Raw genomic sequence first — 26,158 nt, forward strand, 5'->3', positions numbered from 1 at the left:
AACTCCCACGCAGACAGATGTGCTCCTTCGAGTGAGTTTGGGGTTTGTTTCTATTATTATTCACAAGAAGCCATTTTGAACCACTTCAGTTTGATCTTAGTTCTTTTTTTTTTTTAATGTACGACACACGCTTTTAGTTGGTGCACTCGTTTGCATCGCAGTGAGCAGCGTGGACGGACACTACTGCCGTGAACACTTCTGTCACATGTTTTTACACACTGAGTTTTCATGCTAATGCCTTTAACCCTCCCGTGTCTCCCACATCGGCTCCGGATCCTTCCGACGGTGCCGGTTGTAACCAAAAAAAACAAAAAAAAACAAACACTAAAAGAGGGAAACTGTCTCGCAGCTGTTCAGGCGACGAGAGGCTGAATGTAAATCACTGAGGTGGAATATTTTTCAATCCATGTCGCGTTTTTACCTTCGCCGAAATCAACGTGTGTATTCCATGAAGCACTAGGACGACACTACAGACGAATTTAAAGTCCATGTCAGTTTTTGCTCGCTCTACGTAGAATCTAAGTGGGGTTTTATCGTGGCTAAACCTGGTCAACATACTCGTGAATCCATGCCTGGTTTTGCTATTGCTCAGCTGATGCCAAACACTAAGATTAATCCAGTTAATATTAAAATGTTTTACTCTTGCTACCATCTGACACTACATCGTATTTTTATGTTTGCTCCTTTAACACTACAAACCTACAGACGATTGCATCCGTTTCTAGTTTTACTGCTGCTCCGCTATTATCCAACACTAAGACTTTTGGTTTAAAATTCATATCTGGTTTAACTTCAAAGAAAGTTCAATAAATCCGTACCTGATTATGCAGTTTTCCAAACTGTAAACTTGAATTTGGTGAATGCTTTTAATTTCCTTTAAATATTCCACATCCGGTTTTACTATCCGTGTCAGGTTTTACTTTAACTAGTGAATCCGGTTTGTATTTTGAATCCAAACATTTTTTTTAATTGCAATAAAACTGTACAATTAACAAGTCTGATCCATGCCAGGTTTTCCTTTCACTAAGCTTAAAACCATGTCTAAAACTCGCCTTAAACCCGGACTTTGGTATGGTTTGTGCTGCAGAATATTCCGGTTCGAAAGGGAAATGACTTTTCATTCCTGCCGAGCTCTACAAAGAACCCATTCCGAGTGTTTCTACTTCCTCAAATATTTCTCAAATATTCCATTTGGTGCGAGGGCGGAGCAGGTCGTGATTCCGAAACTGTGCGAGCGAGCGAGTCCTGGAGCGCGAGCGTGTTGAAGAAACTCAGGAAACGGCGAGTGAGAGCGAGGGGTGGAAACGGGTCGAAGCTCCAGGAGCGAAAAAGAAAAAACGCTCGTCAAACTCAAGAAAAAAAAAAAAAAAAAGCCTTTTTTGTTTGCATTTCAGTCGTTCTCTCGGAACCTTCCGTCATATCATATCCACTTTTGATTTCTTTGTAATAATTTGTACAGTTTTGCATGTTCTAGATGTAATCTTTTGTTTTTCGGTTTGTTGTTTTACTTGCTTTTCTCTTTTTTTTTTTAACGGTTTGGGTGTTTTCCGAGGATAACCCACTACAGGTGATGTAGATTCTTTTTGCACAAGAATATTTAAGGTGTAAGGTCAAAACAAAACCATGTAATGAAACTGGCTGCCGTGTGAGCAGATATTAACCCGATGTATTTCAATAAAGCGGAGGGCTGTTAAGACCCACGTGTGTCTGCTCATTTTATATAAAACTTTATTTAAAAAAAACAGCAAACAACATGGACCATCTGTAGGGGGGTCAGGTGGAGGGGGGGGTCTGTACATGAGGATGTTCTATGGACTGTAAGGCAGAAGTCTGGACGGTTTTAAATAAAGATTGTTCGACTTCAGGAACCGCGTCGCAACATTTCCCAGAAGCCTCTTTAAAGGGAAGGGAGCGTGTCCAATCAGGCGGCGTCCTCCTCCATCACGCGGTGGATCCCGTTGCCCGGCGTGGTGAGGACGGCGGCGGCGCTGAGGTCTCTGGTGCTGCCGTGACGCGACGGGCTCTCCAGCCTCAGCGTGGATCCGTGGCGCGACAGCGAGTCCAGGCGGCTGGTGCTGCAGTGCCGGGACTGGGCCTGGTCCTTGAGGCGCGGCAGGCTGCCGTACGGGAGGAGGTCGTCCGTCGGGCGGAAGGTGGACGCCGCGTATCTGACGGAGGGAGGAGACGCGTGATGATGATGTCATCGGTTTGAAAAATCCATCTCTGGTTTTGCAAGACTCACCGTCCGTCCTTGCAGCGCTGCAGGCTGCCGTGGAAGCTGCTGCTCTTGGACCGGTGGCTGCGCACCGAGCTGGCCCGGCTGGTGCTGCCGCTGGGGGGCTCGTCCAGCATGGCCAGGTGGGTGGAGGAGGCGTGGGTGGAGGTGCCCTGGGTGGACGTGCCCCTGGACTTCCTGACGATGGGCGTGTTGGGGTCCCGGAGCAGGAGCTGCGCGAAGTCCGGCTCCTGGAGGACCTGCCGGCTCTCGTTGACCGCCCCGCTGCAGGGGGAGGAGAGAGAGGAGGGGTGGGGGAGGGACAGATGCAGGAGGGAGGAGGGGAGGGAGAGGGGGAAGGTGGAGGGGAGGAGGGAGATGGAGGGAGGAGGGGGACAGCAGGTGGGAGACGGGGTTAGTGCTCTAGTGTGGAGAGAGGGGGCGCAGAGGAGGCTGGTTCAAGTCCTGTTCAGTCACACTGGCCCCATAGTGAGGCAATGATGAAGCTTCATGAAGCACTGTCATTATTCTGAGAGCTCACTAGGTGGCGCCATCAGTTAGAACGTGATTCGAGGTTTCAATTGATCTGTTAAATTCATAGACTATACAGGAGAGTGACATCTAGTGGACTCTGAAAATAATGACACCGTTTCATGAAGCTTCGTCGGCACATCACGAGTCTGAGGGGAACACACAAAACACAAGTGCAAACAAATCACACACACACATGTAGACACATACAGACATGAACAAAACATACAAGCAAAAAACAAACCATACACACACACACACACGAAAGAAACGCAAGCTCAAACACACACATACAGACACACACTTGTATGCTGACACAAACATACATACAGACAGAGACACACACTTGTATGCTGACACAAACATGCATACAGGCAGACACACACACACTTGTATACTGACACACAAACACAGACACACACTTGTATGCTCGCACACACACACACGGTGAACGTACTCTTTGCGTCTCTTGCCGTGGAAGAAGCTCGCCCACTCGAAGCACGTCTTCTTGCTGCCGACCCAGAACACCGAGGGGATCCCAACGATCAGCATCATCAGATACTTGATCAGGAACAAGGCCAGGTCTGGACGACTGCTGCTCTCCACCTGCGCACACACACACACACACACAGAGGGATACACACAAGTCAGTGTGCGTTCATGTGGGCGGAAGAGACACTGAATCCAAACACATGAGAGTCTCTCGCCCACTTGTGGCCTCCAGCAAGAGTGCGTTCTGTGTGGAGTTGATGGAGCTGTATTGACTTCACTTGTGTGTACTGTTGTGTGTTTTCAAAATGCATGTGTGGCCACACATTTTGAGTGCGTGTGTGTGTGTGTAGGAAGGAACAAGCCTGAGGACACACTTCTATATAGAGACGCACTTTTATATGCAGCCATCGTTTTTAATATCCTGTGTAGGTGTGTGTGTGTGTAGGTGTGTGTGTGTAGGTGTGCGTGCAAGTGTATGTGCGTGTGTAGGTTTGACACATATCTATGTAAAGAGAGAAACACTTTTCTATGCAGCAACCTTTTCATCTTGATCTTGTGTGTGTGTGAGTTTGAACCAGTGTAGGTGTGTGTGTGTGTGTTGGTCTGCATGTGCAGGTATGTGCAAATGTTTGTGTGTAGGTATGTGCATGTGAGTATGTGCGCATGTAGTTGTGTGCATGGGTGCGTCCTGGTGTGCATGTTCTACTGTGTTAGTTTGCATGTGCAGGTATGTGCAAGCTAGTGTGTGCGCATGTGTGTGTGTAGGTGTGTGCATGTGTGCATGTTTTAATGTGCTGGTCTGCATGTTTAGGTGTGTGTAGATGTGTAGGTGTGTGCATATGTGTGTATGTTGGGTGCATGTTCAGGTGTGTGCAAACTAGTGTGTGTGTATGTGTGTGTGTGTGTGTGTGTGCGCTTGTGTGCTTGTTTTAATGTGTTGGTGTGCCTGTGCAGGTGTGCGCACGTGTACATGCTCGTGTGTGTAGATGTGTGCGTGTGTGGTAAGTGAACTACACAACAGAGAGTGAGGTAGTGAGGAGGAGTGAAGATGAAGACGACAGATGTAACAACGGTGTCGACATCAGCGTCTCCTCCTCCAGTGCAGCAGAGCAGACAGGAAGTGACAGGAAGTGACACGAGCACAGATGTGTGACTTCACCAGAGACTGTTAGTCACGTGGAAAGACATCAGCCTGCAGAGGGCGCTGTTGCGTACCTGGTAGGGGCAGGGGATGTGGTAGTCCCGGCACCTCTCCTGCACCCAGGTGGTCTCCCAGGTGGCTCTGTGGCTGTTCTCGTACAGGTAGCAGGCCAGCACGGTCAGCAGGGGGACCAGGTAGAGCACGGAGAACACCCCGATGCGGATCATGAACTTCACCAGCTTCTCTTGGTTCTCCTTCTCCAGCGGGATCTCCATGCGGACCCTGTTCAGGGCCGCGATCCCGGCCAGCAGCAGCGCCACCCCCACCTGCGGGGTCACGAAGACGGGTCAGAGGAGGCGGCCCGGCGTAGAAGAAGAGGGTCTATCTAACGAAGCGGGTCCTCACCACCACGTCCACCCCGAGCGGCGCCAGCAGGAACCAGCGCAGCGCCGCCATGTTGTAGAGCCCCACGAAGCACACGCCGCTCACGCCGTCGCCCTCGATCTTGTTCATGGCCAGCAGAGACACGGTGAGGACCCCCGGGATGCCCCAGGCGCAGGCGTGGAACAGCAGCGCCTTCTTCTCGATGGCCTCGCTGCCCCACTTGGGCACGGCGGCCAGGAACCAGGTGATGGTCAGGATGACCCACCAGACGCTGCCCGCCATCATGAAGAAGTACAGCACCATGAAGAGGAGCGTGCAGGCCTGTGGGGGGCGGAGCCGTCAGTGAACGCATCACGGAGCCGTCAGTGAACGCATCACGAGGTCGCTTCACACGATTCAACAGCAATTGATGTGAAATGACTTTGTGTTGAGGTGGAAGCTCAACATTACGAGGTCAGTGAAGGCATCGCCAACGTTTATTTCAGCCTTTAAATCACTTTTTATATCCTTTAATATATTTATTAACTATATAATAAAATTACTTTTTTTTTTTACAATGAATATTGTAGTGTTGTAGTGTTTGTTTACTTTTGTGTTGCAATTAAACTGCAAACAGATCAGTCGTCAACTTATTTATAGCGAAAGGAAATCCTGCAAGAACCCGGGGATGACTGAGGACGAGAGGATACAGTCCACTCCAGGAGCTTTTAAAGCTGTTGTTTGGAGATATTTTGAGTCAAGTACTCAGACAATACTACAAATATATACATGTTCCGACACCGAAATATACTGTATTGTTGCCCCTGTATCGTGAAATGTATTGTATCGCCAAATTATTTCCAATACATACTCCTAATATATCAGCCAAAACACTTTCTAAATCTACATAAAACTTCAAACCAACCCAAATCTAAGCCTTAAAAACCATCCATAGATTTTGGATTTGTACCATGTACGTAAACAATGTAACGTAGCCTCCTTGGCAGAGGTATTTATGATCCCTGCTCACCTTGTTGTGGGAGCCCTGAGTCACGGTGGACGCCCTGAACCTGCCTGGAGCGGCGGCGTTACAGGAGACCCTGTCCTCCAGCAGGAAGCCGAGGAAGAAGACCAGCGACACCATCATGTAGCAGACAGCGTAGAAGATGATGGGGCGCTCGGGGTAGCGGAAGCGGGACACGTCGATGAGGAAGGTGAGGAAGGTGAAGAGCGTGGCGGACAGGCAGACGATGGACACCACGCCGATGAAGTAGCGGGCGAAGCTCAGCTCCTCGCGGGTGAAGTACATGTTGGGACACGGGGGCGAGCAGTCCCGCACACCCATGAAGGAGTAGCCCAGCTCCGGGTCCACCTTCAGTTCTCGGGGACACCAGAAGCCGTAGTCGCGCTGGACGGCGACCGGAGACTCGGTGGTGTCCGAGGTGGACAGGAGGTCCACGGGACGAGGGTACGGCTCGTCACAGTCGGGAAACCTGGAAGAGAGACGAGAAGATTTAAGTTATTTCATTCACATTAGTCAAGTTAGCATTAGCAACAAAAGTGTTCTGTGTTGAATACACATTTGTCAACTTAGCATGAGCAACACATTTTTTCTGTGTTGAATACATATTTGTCAAGTTAGCATTAGCAACGAATGTGTTTTTTGTTGATTACATATTTGTCAAGTTAGCATTAGCAACAAACGTGTTCGGTCTTGATTATTTTGCTCACTTAACTTTGTCAATTAGATACGTTTGTTTTATTTGCATTATCTCCTTATTATCTCTTTTCAAATATAAATAAAGTAAACTTTGAGACACTCATATGTCTCTCATGTGACTCTACATTAACTCTTTGAGCAACAATAATCCTGATTATTTCTCAGACCACAATTGTCGGGAGCACCGACTGTAATCTGGACGTAACGTCCTGCACTGGAGAGAGACAAGCTCTTCTTGACCTGTTGCACTCCATCTCCTCCGGCCAGCTGACCCCGAACATGTCCATGAGCTTGTAGCAGTCGCTCCGGGCCTGCAGACAGAGGCGTCGACACGGCAGCGTCACGCGGCCATACTCCGAGCACACGGGAGCGTAGAGCGCGCACAGGAACATGCGCAGGTCCGGCGAGCACTGCAGGTTCACCATGGGGTGGAAGGGCTGCAGACACACAACAAGAGGGTGAACGGCCGGACATGCTGACAGCGACAGATTGTTGGTCAATCTTAAAAAAATGTGGGCCAGTTTGTGTGTGTGTGTGAGGGAGGGAGGGGTGGACGACGACAAAGAGAGCAATGGAGCAGAACATCTGACAGTTTCTGGAGATGAGTTTAAAAAACAACACTGGCCCCATTCCTCATAATCCCTCCTCGCTGCTTCACTGCAACCTCCAGGACACACACACACACACACACACACACACACACACACACACACACTCGGTCACAACACACTCGCACACTGTCAGACATGGCTGACGGGGTCTTTGTGTGGCGGGACAGGACCACGCTGTGACCGACTGACACTCACACACACACACACACACACACACGTCCTCGCACACAGAAAAGCCAGCGGAAGTATATTATTTAGATGCTAACACACGGGCACAACAAAGCACTCACACACACACACACACACACAAAGTTTGCCAGGAGGAGTTGGTGAGCGCAGGAAGCATGTGCGGGTGTGTTAATATGCAAATGCCTGCAGAAGGAGTGCGCAGGGATACACAAATGTGTGCGATTTACATACACCTTTTGTGCGACAGAAAGTCTCCAGCCTCACCCCGAGAGAAACCCTCCCTCCCCCCCCAAATTTAGAGTCAGAGAGGGTGATGGGGGGTCAACATTCTGAGTGTTTGTTCGGCAGAGATTGAATTGACGCTCTGGGTCGTTGATGGAGGGATGGTCGTGGGTGAGATTCAGGAACAAAGACGAATGTGAATTTAGAGTCTGATTAACTTAAGTAACCGGGCGGCCATGTAGCAGCTGCGTGGGTTTTTATCATTAACACATGAAGTTTGTTTCATATCCTACAATTGTTTCGTCAACGGACAATAAAAAAAAAAGATATAAAATTATGATTATCAATTTCAATAATGGAATAAAAAATGAAAATACATTAAATGGGAACTAAAGGTGTTCTTCGTTGAAATTGAAATATATATTTAGAGACATAATAATAAAGTAGAAACAAGTATCAAATCATTGTATTTAATATACAAGAAAATAAACGATGAAGAAAGTATCACAAAGATTAGAATTAAAGTAGGAAAATGAATTATAATTAAATAAATATACATTTTTTTTAAACAAAAGGAACATTTAAAAAGTGTAAATTAATACATTTCACAAAGAAATATATTAAATTATACTTTATGAATCTAAAAATAATCATATTTATTACCATTCTATAACTTTCTCTATTAACATTCTAGCACTACTAAATAAGACGAATGTCCATGTTCTAGAACTCATCTTTATGTGAGTTATTCATTTTAAACAGATTAAATCCAAATATAAGACAGTAAAAAGTATGAATAAAGAGCATAAAATAAATGATTAAAGGCACATTTGGTACTGAATAAGAACTTACAACTAAAACACAATTTTGTCCAGAGTGATGTTAATAAAAGAAATATAATAAAACCATTACTTCAGTCTCACTGAGCTCACACTCCTCCTCCTCCTCACTTTCTCTGAAGTGCAGTAAATCAGTTTATGTACGTTTATGCCTGTCATAAGTGGATCAATCAACCAGTGATCGAATCAATTCTGCGCAAACGGAGTCATCACGTTTCATTGAGCATCACTTTACCATGACATCATTCTGAATGTGAGTCACTATGAACCCGACTGACCGCGATGCATCAAATATTAATTGCGCGGAACAAAGAAGATGCTTTTTTTATTTGTTAAATTTCAACATGATTAGATTTAGTCACATGACAAACTAATATTTTCGGCCCAATTCACAAGAACCACAATGTCTACAAACTGGTTTCAACTGGTTAAGGGATGCGGAATGCGGCGAGAGAGAAAAAATGTTTTCAAATACTAAATAAATCATTTTAGTTTTCTATTATGTTACACAATTCCTGGTAATTCATGGAAATAATTGTAACACATGTTGATGAACGACTTTCTGATACAACACAATGTGCAATTATTTGAAGTGGTTTAGAGCAGGAAAATTATATTAAAAGTAAAAGTATTTTGCTTAGTATTAAAAATCAAATAAACTTTATCGACACATTGTATTTCTGTCGTTTAGATTAGTGTTAAAAACCTGAATAATAAACCAGAGCTTCAAAATACAAGAAAAAAATGTTTAAATTGATGCAGAATTAAAACAATATTTACCTTAAAACACATAGGGTGTTCTCTCATCTTAATACATTTAAATATTATAAAAATGTAATATATCTCAGGGAAATGATGAAACTGAATGTTTCCAAATCATTGCCTCTCTGTAAAATATGTGGGACACTCCGGGTTCTAGTCCTGCATGTTTTTTTGGAGCTGGTGCATTAGTGACCAACTCAAACATGATCTAACGCAGCTAAAGTGAACCCTCATCACGGCTCTCCTGCTGCTTCGATGGCCGCGGGTCAGCGATCTGCTCCACAGAACACACTGTGCCGAGCCACGAAGGCGGAGAAGCTTTGAGGAGAACGGTTGAATAAATATAAAGCCGAGGCGAGTGGCGTTGATCTACTTACAATAAACTGCTACTTCCTATTCATCGTGTTGCTATTTATCTATTTTTACACTCCATCATCCATCCATCTCCCATCCTCCACCCACTTCAGCCGGTTTTATGACGGCGGCGTCTTCCTGTGAGCCGCTGCCTGGACGGAACATATGGACGAGCGGCAGCAGCCCAAACAAACAAGCGTCATCTTGGCCGCCGTCGGGGGTTTAAGTGTTAATGGCTACACTGGAAACATCTGCCGAACCACTGGTCCACATTTCTCCTGCGGCAGCACCGAGTGCCTCCACTAATGATTCAGGCTGGAGGCGGAAAACTCTAGACTGTCATTCGATCTCTGTGCCACCGTCATTACATATTCATGGGATTGTGTTAGCGATGATCGACCAGGAGCTGTCGCCGATGACGGATACTCATGATCGGATCCTCAAAGCGATCACTGAAATGTTAAAATACATCATGATACCAAGAGTTCCCTGGAAAGCTACGTTATTCCGACAGAAAAAAATTGATCTTCAGATTTTCAGTGTCACCCTGATGCTGCTCAGGATGGACAGCCAACAAGAGACGAGGCTAACATGAAGCGCCGCGGAAGCTGAACGTAATAATAATAATATTTATGGTAATTGACGACAAGACAATGACTCGCCTCATGAAAAATGTATGGAGCTGTGACTGCTCACGCCTTTGCAGCTTAGGAAGTCTCACTGGGTATGATTTAAACATTCATGTATTTGATCGGAAAACAAAACGCTCAAGTTGTTTTGCCGACGTTACCGGTTCGATGGCTCGAAACCTTCTACACATACTTTCTGAAATTAAACAGTTTTAACACAACTTTGGCTTCACTACAAAGGCTTCCAATCCAATTAAGAGTTAAACGTTTTACTTTCAAACCCCGTCTTGGCTGCGATTAGATTTAAGACGGAGACCTTTCCATCAAGTCACCTTGAATGCATGTAGTCTGCACAAAGAGATAAGCTAACACTGCGCCTCCTCACGAACACAGACACCTATAGCTGATGTGTGTGTGTACATAAATATTTAATTTAAAAGAAACGCACTATAGAATTTAATTATTTGGACACGATGTTTTACACAGGCTGAAAAAAAAAGTTTGGATTTTTTTTTTCATATTAGTCAAAGCGCTGTCCTCAACTTTAATGAGCCTCATACATGTAAAAATATATATTTAATGTAAGTATAATAATGAATTATATGTTTAGTTCTCTCAAATACAATGAAATTCAATAGGGCAAGAGATGTTCTTGTTTCAAGCATTCAATGATTTTTCTTTGTCATTCCATACACTGAAAATGAAGCGACATGTGTGACAAAGGAGGATTACACAATAACAAAAAAAATTGCAATAATTATAACAACGTAACTATGTTTGTAAACTTCTTGAAAGGAGTTAAAAAATTCAATAAAAATAATATTAACCGCTTATTGTAAATTTTAAACAGCTATAAGAAAATGAAGGAACGGGACGAGCGTGTGAGAATTGACGCGCAGATCCTTGTTAAAGAATGTCAAGCTACGAAGCTTCAGAAGAAGGAATAAACATGAATATTCATTTAACAATGAAACTAATTAAACATTTTAAAAATGCTAGTCTACCTCCATCTTACTTGGTTTTCTCCAAGTTCACACTAAACAGTGAACATCCAAACATTGAAGGTTTTTAATGCTCAAACAAAAAACTAATGTATATGAAAAAGATCAAATGTTAACTTTAGATAAAACTTTTAACAGTGCTTGACATAAATAATCCATCAACCAGTAGCTTCACATCTGACTTGACACCAGTTCGAGCAGGAATCATCACAGTTATCGTGTTGTGGACATAAATCCACCTCATTAACATATATGTATAATTTTTGGGTTACAACCCCATGACGTCCCTTTGAAAAAAGCCGGTGACCTCGGTTTCACCTCCCTGCAGATTTAGGGATGATACAGTGTTTTTGAATGAGATCAAGATGGATGTGATATTTATTATGAACCCCCCCGCCCCCCGCTAATCTAAGGCGGGGGTCCAAACGTGGCTGAAGACCTCCCTAATTGCACAAGTAATTACTTTTTAATGAACGCTTCGCGGCGGCTGCTAAAACGCTTGACTGATGAATTGCTGACAAAGAAGCTGGTGACGAACCTCCAGGTCACCTCTCTTCCCAGCATCCCCCCTGTTTCTTATCCCCCCCCCCGTGTACGTTTTTTTTTTCATCCTTTCACTTCTCCAACTACCGCAATTCCGTGAATTTTCCGGCTTAGCGTCATGGCGACGAGTGATGCATCGGAGGAGGAGGAGCGCGAGGGAGGAGAGCGGGGTTCGAGGGGGTCAGGGTGCAGGGCGGAGAGGACCACCTCCGGGGAGGCAAGAAAAGCCTCCATACTCTTTGTTAACCGCACAATTGGGAGCGTTTCCCGGGTAACGGGTGAGCCCTGCGTGGGGGGAGGGGGAGGACAAAAGATAGGGGAGGGGGGCGGCTCTGAGGGCGAAGGAGGAGAGGGATGGTCCGCGGAGTCAGCCGTGTCATTCAGGACTTAAAAAAAAAAAAAAAAAGTTTGAAAACCTAACGTTTGTGTCACACAAACACACAAAGCTGTTGTTGTGTCGTGGTGGACTCGCTTCTCTGGATGTTCCTCTCTTTCACTTTGCAGCCAATAAACACGGTGTCGGACATTAAATAAAACAAGGGGCTCCTTTCTCCCCACGGGTCACGCCGGTTTGAGATTTAGTCTGGAGTTGTGTGTCTGCGTCAGTGTGTGTTTAAGTGCGATACATCTTCACTAGTCGACAACAATACTAGCGTTCGGAACCTCTCGGCAGACAGCCGTGTGTGTGTGTGTGTGTGTGCCAGCCTCGGGTGGAGTACACGGGTCATTGTGACGCTCGTAACATGACACACGCTGGCCCGGAACCGGCTGCAAACTTGAGACTTCGAGGCCGATCCGGAGCTGAAACCGGAGCGAGTGGGAGCGAGTCGGTTGATAACGTCTTTGTGCAACAGACAAAAACGGGACACGCACTAACATGGAGACACAAGTGGACCTAAACAGGGTTCCTCGTTGGGTCACTTGATGGGGTTTTTATCCAACATCTCTGCAGGAAATGATTTACTGTCGCCGTGTACACGACGACCCGGTTATCAAACTAACCACATCAGCATCTTCAGACGGAGCGACTGGCCCGAGCTTAAAGATACGTCCCTGAACTCATTACCATCACAGTCACATGACCTCCTCCATTTCCTTTCTCCTCCTCACAATACTATTGTCCGCCGAACGACATGAGTAATGGAAAAGTGGATCAGATTTTAACCTGACCTTAGAAAAATCAAAGCAATTTGTCTGAGAAGGACAAAAAACAAGACGATTCCATGTTTACGTCTTTTAATAAAAGTGTCTTTGTGTCCGATCCAAAATATAATTACTATTAAAACCGACAAAATTAGGACATTATTAAAGTCATTCTAATGATACTAAACTCAATATTTGTGAAAATAAAAATATGAATAGCTTTATTTAAGATTCAAAATGCTAACGAAAAGTCCTTTAGATTCCAGCATGTGATGCAATTTTACAAATCAACCCACTACATGTTGTGGCTATTACAAAGACACTGTTACTGTATTACCTGAATGACGCCCAGATAGAAAAAAGACGACATAATTCAAATCAGCCATGAAAAAAATTGTTGAAATACACTTTTTATTATAATGTTAAATGAAGGAAAGTGTTGTAATTTATACAGTCCATGGCACTAGTTTTATTCTGAGCAAGATTTGTCTTTGTTTATTTTAAAGATTAGAATCAAAATTGTGTTGATTTCCAATTAAATAACAAAGAAATGGTTTCTAATATGAAAGTAAGAATATGTTTAAAACAGGAAAACAAATGTTTTGAAATAAATTCATGTCAGAAATGGACTTTATTTGACCTATTATTGGTTGCTGAATGCGAAATAAATTGCTTTATTTAATTTGCAAGTCATAAGTATTTGAATAAGGGTTGCTTTCCCAACTTTCTTACTGTAAAGTATAGAAAGGTTTCAGGATTAGTAATCAGTCATGCCTGAATTTGTACCCGAATAGCTTGAAAACCATCAAGACCATATCAGGCTAATTTGTGCCTTTAAGACTAAGAGAAAAAGTGTGAAAAGGCTGAACTTATGAAACCAATGGCATCATTGATCCTGGTGTCATCTACTGTTGATGCTGAGATGATCCCACGCCAGGCTTCATTCAGGCCCTCGCTACAGTAGCTCTCAAGAAGAAGATCCAGCCACTCCTCTCATAGCAAAGTCACTTGAATCCTCCACGCCCCAGTATATGGAAGAGTATCATTGTGGTCTAGAAGTAGCCAATTCCCAGCCCCGAGGCCTCTGGCCCACTTCAACCGAGAGGTCATTTAGCGGTCAGGGATGAAATCTGACGCAGAATGAGTCCAAGGATAAGGAATCCCTGCGTTTGACGACCACTTAGTCGAATTGCTCAGACAGACGTTTGTCGTGAAGAACGAGTATGATAAGCTTGAATTCTCCTTTCACCGTGATTTGTCACGTTAGAAACCTCGAGATGCTAATGAAGAAAATGTTCACCCGTTGACAGAGACGGGGGAAGAAAGGCCTGAATGGGAAAAAGTCGCGACACGACACTTCAAGGACTTTGGTTGAGAACTGCAGGCTTTGGTAGGCGTCCAACTTCCAGCTCTCCACGGTGCGGGGCATTCATCATCATTACGGTGGCTATTCACTCACTTTAATTCCCTTTAAAATCAACTGTCAATTCTCATTTGGGCGCCCTCGGCATCTTATAAGCCCGAATTCTCCCATGAACCGGATCGGGGTGGTTTAGTCGGAAAAACAAGAATCAGACAGAAGCGTAGTCTGCGCGACTTGGACCCGGTGAGGTTCCTTTAATCCAAACGAGCCCTAAAAGAGACTTAATTGTGAATCCATGACCAATCAAAGTGAAGACCGGCTAAACCACTTTCTTTTCAGCATGAGCACACACACACACAAACACACACGTACACACATGTACACACTGCCATATATACGCGGAGCGTTGAATGTAGATAAAACTAGCATCAGGGATGGACCACGCAGCCATGGAGGCAGTCCAGGGGGGAACCACATATACAGCACTGACACACTGTGTGTTGACACCTTTTCTTCAGGACTTACTTCAACCTTTAAGCCCCCCCGAGCAACAGTATTAAAGCCAGCAAAGTCTAGGCACCACAAGCAGCATAATATTAAATCAGTGGCCATAATGTGTGCATTCGTGCATATACATATATTAGTGACCCGCTAGGAAACAGCCCCAGGTGTGCAGACACAGTTTTACAAATCAGACTGAAATCTCTTTTGCATATTTTGCTCTTATGCTGACCTAACCGTTTGTTAACAATGGTACTTTTAAAAGAGAATGTTAAAGCGATATATCTGTCCATACAACCTTCACATGTACAAACACACCTCAACAAAACAACTGTGTGACCTATAATTATCTCTGTTCCTTATCTTAACTTAAACATTAGTATCTTGTGTGTCGATATCACCATGAATATTTTTCTACTTTACTTTCGAGAAACTACCCAAAGGGGCCCACATCAAACGATGCAGGATTTGGCCCCCTATACCTCATATTTTTACACTACATTACCCCACTTATTTAATTGATATTCTGCTGTGAGTCTGCTGTGATCCAAAATCCAATATCATTTTTGTTCCATGACATCCAATTAGCTGACAAAAACAAAACACTGTCTTTTTAAAAGAAGTGTATTTTGTATTTTCCAGTGAAGAGGGTGAAGAACTCAATCACAAGTGGACTAAATTACTATAAATCCAAGTTGCGGGCCAAAGAAAATGTGTATAAACCAAACTGTATGTGACAGGAAGAATGAGTTTGATTGCAGGATTCACAATTTGGATCCATCATGATTATCTCAATTTTTACTTCTCCCATTAAAATCATTTTCCTTGTCAAATTCACCCTTATCGGGAATCTCTGTATTCAAGATTCAAAGCGTTTATTGTCATAGGTACTACGTACCATGAAATCCTTCCTTTGTACCCCCAACAAAAGTGCACAGTATAAACATATATCTATATATATACATACATATATAAATAAATATACATACACATGTATACAGTAATTGTTAATTTAGACAATCATTGTTCCTTATTCTATAAGCCCTCGTGCCAAATGTGGACTTCTGCTGATACAGAGTCTCCTTGTTTAAGGTTTTAATGACTCAAAACCAGGTTAGTTCTTAGGTAATGAATAAGCTTAAGAAAGACGTCCACATCTTGTGGTTCAAGAAAAAAAAAAGAAAAAAACTACTAGATACTCAAAAGCTAAAACTATTGTGCCTAAGAGAAAATACTCAACAAAAAAAACCAGAGCGTCAAAACAAGTAATAGAGACACTTCACGAACATCGATTCATAATGAAGATATTTAAAAACAACACGACAGAGAGACCCAGATAACAGTGAATATCTGAGCGATGAGAGGGAGGAAGGCTGAGCATCATGTTCAAAGATGAATCCAAGTGTGTGATGTCGTTTGAAGCGATGCTCTCAAGAGTCAGTCGAGTAGATTCACAAGTTACATAACCCTGGATTTTCTCGGCACGCACTATTCTCTCTCTCTCTCCCTCTCTCTCTCCCTCCGTCCATCTGACAGCTCTCACTCCAGGGTGTGTCCGAGCGTCGAGGTGGAGCCGCGCAGATGGCCGGTCGGAATCTAACACTCCATGCCCCGCCAGCCGGGACGAGGTCAAAGAGCGACGACTGAAACTGGAGCTGGCACAAGCATGAGAGTCAAATGGTGGAGTTAAATTTAGCCGGGCATCTACACACACACACACACACAAACACACACACACACATGCTAACGGAGCATCGGCCTAATGTTTTGATGCAGATCACACACTAATTGCTGGATAGATTGAAGCTTGAAGCCGGATAAGCGAGAATAAAAGACTGGATTAGGTTAACGAGGAGATGCATCTGCTGCGTGAATGTGTGTAAAGAGGATAAAACCTCTGTAACACACGGAGATGGAAACCTTTCAATTTGTCGAGCGATCGAAACATCAAAACATTGAATTAACACCAGCTTTGGTTGATCTGAAAATAAATCATTACGCAGCAAAAAGGTTGGAAATACACACTGGAGAAGGTCCAGGCGGAAATGTATGTTTTCATTAAAAGTTGATTGCGTTTGTTAAAATTTATATTTAAAATATATTCTATTAGTCAGTAAAATATTTGGATAATAAATGCATTTCATATTTTATACAGAATATATTCACTAAATTACTTGGTGAAAACTATTTACAAATTAACTTAACAGGTTTACTTTGAACAATATTGTTATTATTATTCAGTAGTCGCTGTTCTATGTGGCTCATTAGAAATTGAAACATTACGTCTTAAAAATACATTTAGTTGTTAATTCATTCATTCATTCATTTTCTGTGCCACTTGTTCCCGTATGGGGGTCGCGAGGGGCTGGAGCCGATCCCAGTTTCTCTGGGGTGTGAGGCGGGGGACACATTTAGTTGTTTATCATTATTATAATTACATATCTAGATAATATTAAGATTATTATAAGTTTCTAACAAAAACATTGTTTTCCCCTTTTTCTTTTCTTATCCATTTATTTTTATGGCTTTTTTAATGGCAGTCAAAGTATCTTAAATCACATAACAAGGTTTTATATAATTACTTGTTTTACAAATTTTCCCTTGTGTATGTGTTTTCCTAAAACAAAGGTTGTTTTATTACCAATGTAAATTTGTAACCTAATAAATTTATATTTCAGTTATTTAAATGAACCACTTCTTCCAAATCAACTGTTCGTCTAATACATTGACATGTGGAGGGCCGGGTACATGTATCAACAGGATGTGCTAAATTAAACTGGTATTTTGCTGGAATATTATCTATTGGATTCTTTCCCCTGCTCTGACACTTGGCAGTTATCTAGACATCTCTGGCCGCGACATTTTGTGTGCTGGTAAGGCGTGGCTGCATGGCAGCAAATCTGTAAAACCTTTTTTTATTTATAATACATTTAAAAAAAAAGGTATTTTCCTAGTTTTTGCTTAAGGTCTAATGTAATTTTGCTTCCTTCGTGCAACAAAGATCCTGTATGCAAAGCCGCCTTCAGTTTACAGGAGGCTTTTCACTATACATTCAATACGCTTTGTTTGAAAATCTATCATAAATAAGGTGTGTTATGTTCCATTGTAGTACGATTCTACCTTCATTATGCAGGGTCAGATCAAATACATCGATAAATTATCTAACAAGTATTTAATTTTGTAAAATAATAATGAATTGAGAAATGGTAACAGTACTGGAACAAGGTAGCAGCCAGTTGTCGAACCTGGTTCTGTGGTTTTCCTCAAACCAGACAACAATGAACCCGACACCTTCTCAACAATCAACATCCTCCTAAACCTGCCCTTCATGTTTTCTTTGAACAAACAACCAATTCAGTCAAACCATGGAATCAGTCGTTGTGAAAGAAAACAAGGATTTATCACTAAAATATATACGATTCTATGATGAGGCTTTTTAAGATAAAGTTATATCAACAACAATTATGGTTCTGTTGTCTTTGTTATTTTGATAAAGAACATAATACTGGCACAGATTCAGCATCACTGGATGTAAATAGAGAATGTGTTTGTTTAGTTCAACAATATTCGAAAAGTTATTATGTTAAAAGTTATTAAGAATTGTTCTCTTTGAATTTAGGAAAGTAAACCTCATCCAAAAAAACCTTCCCACAAGAATACAGCTGTTCCAGGTAACCAGGGTCATTTTGGATGAAGGGAAGAAGGAAAAAAAAAACACAGCCCAGCTGGGATTTTGTGTTGCTCAGAAAGCGTGAACAACAAAGTAATGCGAGCTGGATTGCTCAAAGGCACAAAATGTGCCTATCAAGGTAAAAATCACATTCAAGCTGGCACTCGTTCGTAAATTAATGGATTATATTAAATCACAATGAATACATTCAAACAAGTCGATATCAGTTTAAAAGTAAGACAAGTAAAAGATTGCAATTGAGATGACAAACAATTATAATGCATATCAACAATAAAAGTCATTAAGATTTGAAGACTTGTTTACTAAAAAATGGAACCTTATGTCATGCGATCTAATAAGGCTAATTCTCCCAAAAAATGTTTTTATAAAAAAATAATTATACATATATATATATGCATGTATAAACCACATATACAGTATTACCAGAAATAGTTTGATGTTTTATTAAAAACAAATGTTCTAAATAAAACATTAGCTGATTAAATCTGGATTTTTTTGGGGGGGGATTTGGACAATTTGGGGAATTTTTTTTAAATTTCATAAGAACATTGCTACTTCAAATGTGCGTGTATTTATTTAAATTTACTACTTTAACCAACAATCATTTTAAAGCTAGTTTTGTTGTTGTTTTGCATATTTCCTTTGTTTTGCTGGAATGTGTATTATTGTGAAAGAACAAGTTTATTTATTTGATTAATTCTGGTTAAAAAAAATTATAAACTGAACTCAAATCCATAGATTTTCAAAATTGTACACCATTTGTAATACGTTTCCTTTTACTTATACCACAAACGTGAATATCAAATTAATAAAAGATTGAAAAAACAGAGGGCATTATTATTGTATAATTATTAATAACACAACGGTGCTCCACCCTCCTATAGCAACAGCATGAATCCACGCATCATTCACACGAGAGTGTCGTACCTCCATGGCGAGAGCCGCCGTCTGCTGGTCGTAGTGGTTCAGCACGTTGGGCATGAAGGTGGAATTGTAGGAAAGATCTTGACACATACGCAGCGTGATGGGCTCGCACGTGAACAGGCTGTGGCTGCCAGCCGCCGCGTCCATCGGAATGGCGACGCACACCGCCAACATGGACACCGACAACGCCCAGAGGAAATCCATGACGAGGCTGTGGAGGGTATGGAGGAGGCAAAACGTATCCGGTGGAATCACACGGGGGTCTTTACGCCCGTCTTCTCGTCCAGATCACAACGTGGCTGCATGAGGGTCGTCGTGTAATCCAACATGGTTGAAGAAGAGGTCATCGACCCGGAGATGTACCGACGTCTCGCCTTCTTTTCACGTGACGACACGACGTGAATGGATCTGAAACGGAATGAAAATAATACAATAAATACATTATGTTATCAGACATATTAATATCAGTCATATAAGGGAAAAAATCACCATTTTATTTAGGCTTTTTTCCACAAAATATGAGCCTTGGATACAGAAACAAGGATTAGAAATGTGGAATAATGTATATATGTGTATATTTACAAACATTAAATATAGTTTATACAAATATCTAGTTTCCTCCCACTCTGTGCATTTTTAATAGATGACAATTTTTAGTTGTCTGTTCTTTAGTACCAAGCGTCCTCCCCTCCAGGGTGTCCCTCTTGCTATACATAAACACATTTACAACAACTGAACCTCTGGTGCGTCAAGGACACTTGATGTCAGGAAAATGTATTTTTTTTTTTATTTTAGTTTATTTATCGATGACATATGACGTCATAGTCCTCAGCCAAGCTAATATTATTGAGTAATTGTGTTTAAATGACGTTTAAATGGCGGAAACGGCTCCATTAGGACTAATTGAGAGCAAACACCCCAAAAACAAAACCATCGTTGTCAACGTATCGAAAACCGCACCTCGAAGACAAGAATATTTGTTTTAAAAAACGTCTCCATCTTTAAATCGATATTAGCTTCTCTGTTAGCATTACGAGCATAAAAAACACGTTTAATTATCCGCCGCCAAAAAAAAAAAGTGTAATGAAACCAGGCTTCTTTATAATGGTGGAAACAGTAGAAATATAATGTTTTTTTTTATTTATTCGTAAAGCTTCGGGCGAAGACAAAAGATGACGGTTGGTGTTGACGGTGACTACCGGGAGCACCGGAGCTCAACGTAGCCTCGCACCGGTGCCCGGAACCACCGCACAGATCCAGGGGCTGCACCGGCGGTGCCTCCGCTCACAGGTGACGAATATTGGGGGAGAATGAAGGAGAGTTTTTACCTTTGATCCGGCTCCGAGGTTTTCACGTGTAGACCCTTCGAGACCGTGGAGTTAACAATGAGAGAGTGAGAGAGTGTCCCCCCCTCAGCCAGCGGCGTCTCCTCCTGTCCTGTCCCTCCGCCCCCCCTCCCTTCTCCTCCCTCCGCGCGCGCCCCGGTCGTCAATGACAACCTGCTTCAAAATGGCTTCCAGTCGAACGTGTCAACATAAGAGCCTTGTAAACCCGTCTATTTTGTTTAGACATTTTAAATAAACAATACGTTTTAAAACATTTCACAAAACTGTTGACGAGTAGATTGTATGCTAAAAAAAAAAGTGTAATTCATGTTTTGTTTTGTAAGTAAGACATTTTTATTTGTATAGCGCTTTTCCAGACCAGGGTCACAAAGCGCTTAAACAATCAAAACAATATTCAATAAAGTATATATTTTAAAGATCAAGATAAAACTGATAACACAACAGGAGTTCCAGAAAATCAAGGAAAAGCTTGAAAAAATAGAAACGTCTTAAGATGTTTCTTGAAGGATAGAATAGAATAGAAAGGCTTTATTCATCCCCAGAGGGGAAACACACTTTCACAACAGCGCAGTTGGAAGAAAATAAAGTGCAAGGAGAATCATTCAGGAGTCAGTAGATCATCAAACACAAAGAGAGAGGAAGATCGTTCCAAAGCTTAACAGCAACAGCCTGGAAGGATTTCTCTCCTCTGGTCGAGAACCGTGTTCAGGAACCATCAGTAGATTCTGATCCACAGACCTCAGAGCCCGAGCTGGGGTGTAAGGCTGGATCAGATCAGTGATGTAAGGAGGAGCCTGACCATGCTCTGAAAGTAAGAACCAAAATTTTTCTCAAATCAAATCTTTATTTTTTAAGGTAAGGTAAGGTGAGGTAGAACTGTATTGATCCCTCATGAGGTCTCCTTCGGGAAATTGTTTTTTTTCCAAATTATCCACAGCAAATACAGCAATTTTTCATTAAAAAAATAAAAATAAGAACAATAACAAAGAGAAATAAAGAAAAAGAACAAGATGATACAATCTAAGTTTCTGGAACTCCTTTTGTGTTATCAGTTTTATCTTGATCTTTAAAGTATATACTTTATTGAATATTGTTTTGATTGTTTAAATAATACTATACAAATAAAAATTACTTACTTACTTACTTTTATTTTTACAGCTGCAAAAAGGTTATTTCTCTTCTTCTGATTTCTTCTTTCATATTTTTTATTTTCTCTGTGTAACATACCATTTACACTGTTGAGCTGTACTGGTTGTTTTATGTAAAAAAAACAACAAAGGAATAACTTTAAAAAAAACAAAACAAAAAAACCCCCGTATAATTCACTCTAAATAGATGGATTGATTAAAAGAAAAAAATTCTGTACAGATTAAAAAACATTTCAAACGGTGGATCGTTTTTATTTTTAAACTGTGCACTACCGAATGAAACACAGTTTAAACTGGTTGTAACCACCAATTTTACCATGAATACATTTAATTATTATATTTTTAACGTCTATATTATATTATTATATATATTTACTTAGATAATTACGTCTGATTATTTTTTTTTTGACGTTTACGCCGAAGGAACGAAGAGTCCGTTTCCGGTTAACTACTAGTAAGCGTGGGTAACTTGACGAACGTGACTGTTTCTTCACAGCAGGTTTTCAGTCCTCGAAGCGCGCGACCGCTCAAGCGTGCGCGAGCCGCTGTTGCATGACAATAGAAGAGAAGTTAAAAAAAATGTGAAGGTGCCATTTTTAACTTTACCAAAGAGTAAATAAGAACGAGTGTCATGATCTAAAACGTTATTGCACATTTGTTATCATCTGGTGACGTCAGAGCCCAAGGGCGCATCAACAGTTACTATGGAAACAAGTCGACGCTGCACAAAGAGAAAAAGCTAAACGGACTCATGAGGGATCCACAACTTGACAAGACACGGTGAGCAATTCAAGACTCAACAGGTCTCTGTTCTGAGCTGTCGAGCTGCAAAAACCCCAAAGCAAATACATTCTTTTTAGTGTTTTTTTAGTTAAACGAAAAGATGCCATTTGCGACTAAATCATCTCCAAACCGCACAAAGATGCAAACCAAACTGAGTGCATGGACCCCCTTAAATCACCCAGCCTCCAACAACAAGGTGACATCTACTACTATTAATATATGTTTATATATTCGTTACATTATACTTTCTAACAAGTAAATGTTAAAGTAATGCGTTTTCTGCCAACATTAGATTTTTGAAGAAAGAAGAAGTCTCGTGTCAAAGTGGGTGAGTTGATATAACCGTGAATGTGTTAAATCATTAGTCAATCCTCGTGGGATCAGTTTGACAGGTGGTCCGACTGCCAGAGGAAGCAGGTTCTGCAGGATTTTCTGCCGATGTGTTCAAAACAGCAGCTGCGGTTCTTGAGTTCGAATCTGACCCGACAGCTCCCTCTGCAGGCCGCAGACTTTACCTGCACCCTTCCAAGAATCCTCAGCCTGTACGTTTTCTCTTTCCTGGACCCAAGGAGCCTCAGCAGGTGTGCTCAGGTGAGACAAAGTGAGACAAAGTTATCCCAAATGTTTATTATTCTTAAGACATTCTTATTTGTGCAGGCTTTCCCATGATTTTATGTGTCTTGGCCTGTTATAGTATATAGTTTTAACTGTGTATTGATTTTTTTTAATTGTTAAATCACTTGAACCTGGTCTAGAAAGGCGCTTTACAAATTTACTTTACTTTTACTTACTTTACTAACTTTATTTTTGTATCAAACATTAAAACGTAATAAGTATGATGATGTTCTGTTCTATGTTAATCTTTGTATCCTTTGTCTTTGTTATTTTTTTTTAATCTATGTTCTTTATCTTTAGACTTAGATTATATCATCTTGTTCTTTATCTTTATTTCTCTTTGTTCTTGTTCTTATTTTGATTATTTTTTATGAAAATTGCTGTATTTGCTGTGGATAATTTGGAAAAAAAAAAAATATATCAATAAAGTTCTACCTTAACCTTAACCTTAAGTAATTACGATGTTAAGTCCATGGACATCAAATTAAACAAATGCATCAAAACATTTAAGACAAATCGAGGAAATATATGTGATTAAATAAGTAAGTAAGTAAGTAAGTAATATATATTTATATAGCGCTTTTCGAGACCAGGGTCACAAAGCGCGGTTTAATAAATAAATGAGTAAAAAAAAAAACGTTAAAGTTTTCACACGTACTGTTTTTATTTGCGTGTGTGTTTGCAGGTGAGCTGGCACTGGAGGAGTATCGTGGACCTGGACCAGCTGTGGAGACCCAAGAGTCTGAAGCTGGGCTGGAGCATCAACTTCACTCCCACACTGGCCGAGAACTCAGCCTGGAAGAGACTTTACATCCAGAGAGTCCTAGAGCTGCGACTTCGCTCAAAAGTGGTATTCATAACATAAAGAAAATTCTATATAAGCTTGGGGGCCACTCTTTGAATTTGGACTTCATTTGGAACCACAGAGGGACCGGCAGCAGCAGAACCAGACCGTTTACCGTGGACCCATAAGCGCGGGGGATGATGTTGACCTCACGGAACCTCCTGCTTCCTTCAGTCCTCCATCACCAGCATCAGTACCACAGAAGAAGCAAAAAACACCACCACCATGGAAAGCTTCTGACCCACGACCCAAGGACACGTTTCGGTACAACTACCTGGACAACATGGACCCGCTTGAACAAGGGTGAGACACGTTATATAAAATCAATATTCACAAGAAAAAAAAACGTCAAATAAATGCACGAATATTTGTAAATACATGTATTTTTCATTCTTGAATTATAATTATTTTTATTTCAACTTTAATTTCTATCATGAGAAAACGAGCCGCAATACTTCTTCTCAGGCATTTGAAAAGCAGAGTTTCCTGTGCAACAGCGACACCATGCGACCGGGAGAAAAACAACGTGTCAGAAAAAAACTACAAATTAAGAAAAGCAAAATCGATGGTGAGTGACTCATTTAAAAAAAAAAAAATGGTGAAATGCTGTCTCAGAGTCTTTTGAAAGTATTTCCACCTGCGGTGGTGATGACTTGTGCAACAACGGTCACACATTAGTCTTAAAGAGGGAAGTGTAGGCGGGTTGAGATACATGTTGGTTTACATGTTAAGATACATGTCAAGATACATGGTTTTTATAAATGTAATGTTAGAGAAATGGCTCATATGGATCTTATTCCCAAATCTTCACATGCAGTATTGCAAATTGTAGTGAATAGCTTTTTCTAGTGCGGTGGTTTCCATGGTAACCGGATCCATTTGAATCCCAGATGTTCCTCACCTCAAACCCCAGACGTCCAAACTCTCCTCTACGAACCGGAGTCAATGACAAACCTGTCGTCACGAAGACATCCCAGCTTTGTACTACAGAAAACGCAGGGATTCGACCGGGTCCAGTGAGGTCACCGGTACCGAGACTGAGTAAAGCAACACTCAGGGCAGTCCAGCGGTCCCACATGAGCACTCCCAGTATGATGATCTCATCTAAAATCCATATACTTGTTAAAAAAACTGCACTAAATCACTTTTTGATTGGGTTTTACAAGTGATGTTCCAGATCAGAAATATAGAGGTACAGTTTAAGTTAAGTATTCTGAGGTGAACGGAGAAGACGAGGACCATCATTGAGGAGAGTGATAGGAGGGATGATCCAGAAACGTAAATGTGGAGGAGAAAGTAGATCATTTGCAGCTTTTGTTAGCAAGCAGAGCTGCCTCAGGCCTGACTGTGATGCAAGACCAATGAAAGATAATCGAGTAATAATGTTGTAGATTTAATGCACTTCTTGAATTATTAACATTTCCTTGCAGGAAATTATGTTTTCTTAAATTCATGACTGGGAAATACAGGGACAGAAAGTTTCCTCTCAGGGTTAGATTCCAATCTTTAACCTTCTTGCTGAAACAACAGTGCATTTATTTATAATTTGAGTCATTATTAAAAAACAATTACACATGAAAAAGGTTCGATTTTAAAGTGGTTTGTGTTCCTTATCGTTGCAGGTTCTTCTCTGTCCCAGGCCTGGAAGCCACCAGTTTGGCAATCGAAGGTCGATTGAAGACGTCGGCAACTGAACCACATTCTAATGTGCAAACATATGATCAATTTAATACAATAAATTAGACAGAATTTGGAACGTAATCTTCAAAATATAGTAATTTAAAAAGTGTTACACATGGTTAAATTATACCTATAGACTACTGTTATCCACTGAACAATTGGTCTAACCTATAATGTTTAATTAACATATGTATTTGGGCCATATACTACACAGCTAAACCCCATTTTATGTGTTTTTTGGGGTTAGTCAATACATTTGTATCTTTCGAGGCTGAAAAGCCTTGAAAGCCTGTCCATGTAAATACATTTAAACCGGTGTTCAAAATTCAATATTGAGTAAAGCAGGCAAGAGTTAAAACTATAGAACAATTTAATTTTACCACATTTCAGTTTGCCTTATTGCTGCAGAGCCTATATTTTGCCACTAGGGGGAAGATTTGTCCCTCGATGGTTTGAGTTCTTTTGCCTAAATCCAGGTGAATAAAAAACCTAGAAGAACAAATCTAAG

At 41.4% G+C, this 26,158-nt stretch overlaps 2 protein-coding genes across 3 annotated transcripts; one reads left to right on the forward strand and one right to left on the reverse strand.

Annotated features, from left to right (window-relative positions):
* Positions 1-26: 26 nt before the first annotated feature.
* fzd3a (frizzled class receptor 3a) lies at positions 27-20,672 on the reverse strand. The gene is made up of 9 exons (XM_087805644.1): positions 20,563-20,672; positions 19,238-19,642; positions 6,703-6,899; positions 5,773-6,235; positions 4,785-5,084; positions 4,454-4,705; positions 3,204-3,352; positions 2,243-2,500; positions 27-2,168 (listed from the first exon to the last, which is right to left on the reverse strand). The coding sequence occupies exons 2-9, from the start codon at positions 19,436-19,438 to the stop codon at positions 1,922-1,924; spliced, it is 2,067 nt and encodes a 688-aa protein (XP_087661770.1). The 5' UTR covers positions 19,439-19,642; positions 20,563-20,672; the 3' UTR covers positions 27-1,921.
* A 1,555-nt stretch (positions 20,673-22,227) lies between these two features.
* Positions 22,228-26,096, forward strand: fbxo16 (F-box protein 16). Of its 2 annotated transcripts, XM_087805484.1 has the most exons (9): positions 22,228-22,508; positions 22,589-22,707; positions 22,804-22,839; positions 22,896-23,102; positions 23,812-23,976; positions 24,053-24,273; positions 24,436-24,538; positions 24,861-25,059; positions 25,593-26,096. In XM_087805484.1, the coding sequence occupies exons 2-9, from the start codon at positions 22,612-22,614 to the stop codon at positions 25,646-25,648; spliced, it is 1,083 nt and encodes a 360-aa protein (XP_087661610.1). In that variant the 5' UTR covers positions 22,228-22,508; positions 22,589-22,611; the 3' UTR covers positions 25,649-26,096. The 2 variants fall into 2 exon arrangements, with proteins under 2 accessions (XP_087661610.1, XP_087661611.1); XM_087805485.1 differs by lacking the exon at positions 24,861-25,059.
* Positions 26,097-26,158: the final 62 nt, after the last annotated feature.

The sequence above is a fragment of the Callionymus lyra genome, chromosome 13, assembly GCF_982586985.1.
Source record: "Callionymus lyra chromosome 13, fCalLyr1.hap1.1, whole genome shotgun sequence".
Taxonomy (NCBI): Eukaryota; Metazoa; Chordata; class Actinopteri; order Syngnathiformes; family Callionymidae; genus Callionymus; species Callionymus lyra.

Bases quoted from the DNA above. Each gene is read 5' to 3' on its own strand.
- fzd3a (XM_087805644.1), bottom strand. From the start codon at position 19,438: ATGGATTTCCTCTGGGCGTTGTCGGTGTCCATGTTGGCGGTGTGCGTC. The intron at 5,085-5,772 runs GTGAGCAGGGAT...CGCCCCCCACAG, and splicing joins CTCAGGGCTCCCACAACAAG to GCCTGCACGCTCCTCTTCAT. The intron at 2,501-3,203 runs GTACGTTCACCG...CTCCCCCTGCAG, and splicing joins CACGGCAAGAGACGCAAAGA to CGGGGCGGTCAACGAGAGCC.
- fbxo16 (XM_087805484.1), top strand. From the start codon at position 22,612: ATGCCATTTGCGACTAAATCATCTCCAAACCGCACAAAGATGCAAACC. The intron at 23,103-23,811 runs GTGAGACAAAGT...GTGTGTTTGCAG, and splicing joins GCCTCAGCAGGTGTGCTCAG to GTGAGCTGGCACTGGAGGAG. The intron at 25,060-25,592 runs GTATGATGATCT...TTATCGTTGCAG, and splicing joins GTCCCACATGAGCACTCCCA to GTTCTTCTCTGTCCCAGGCC.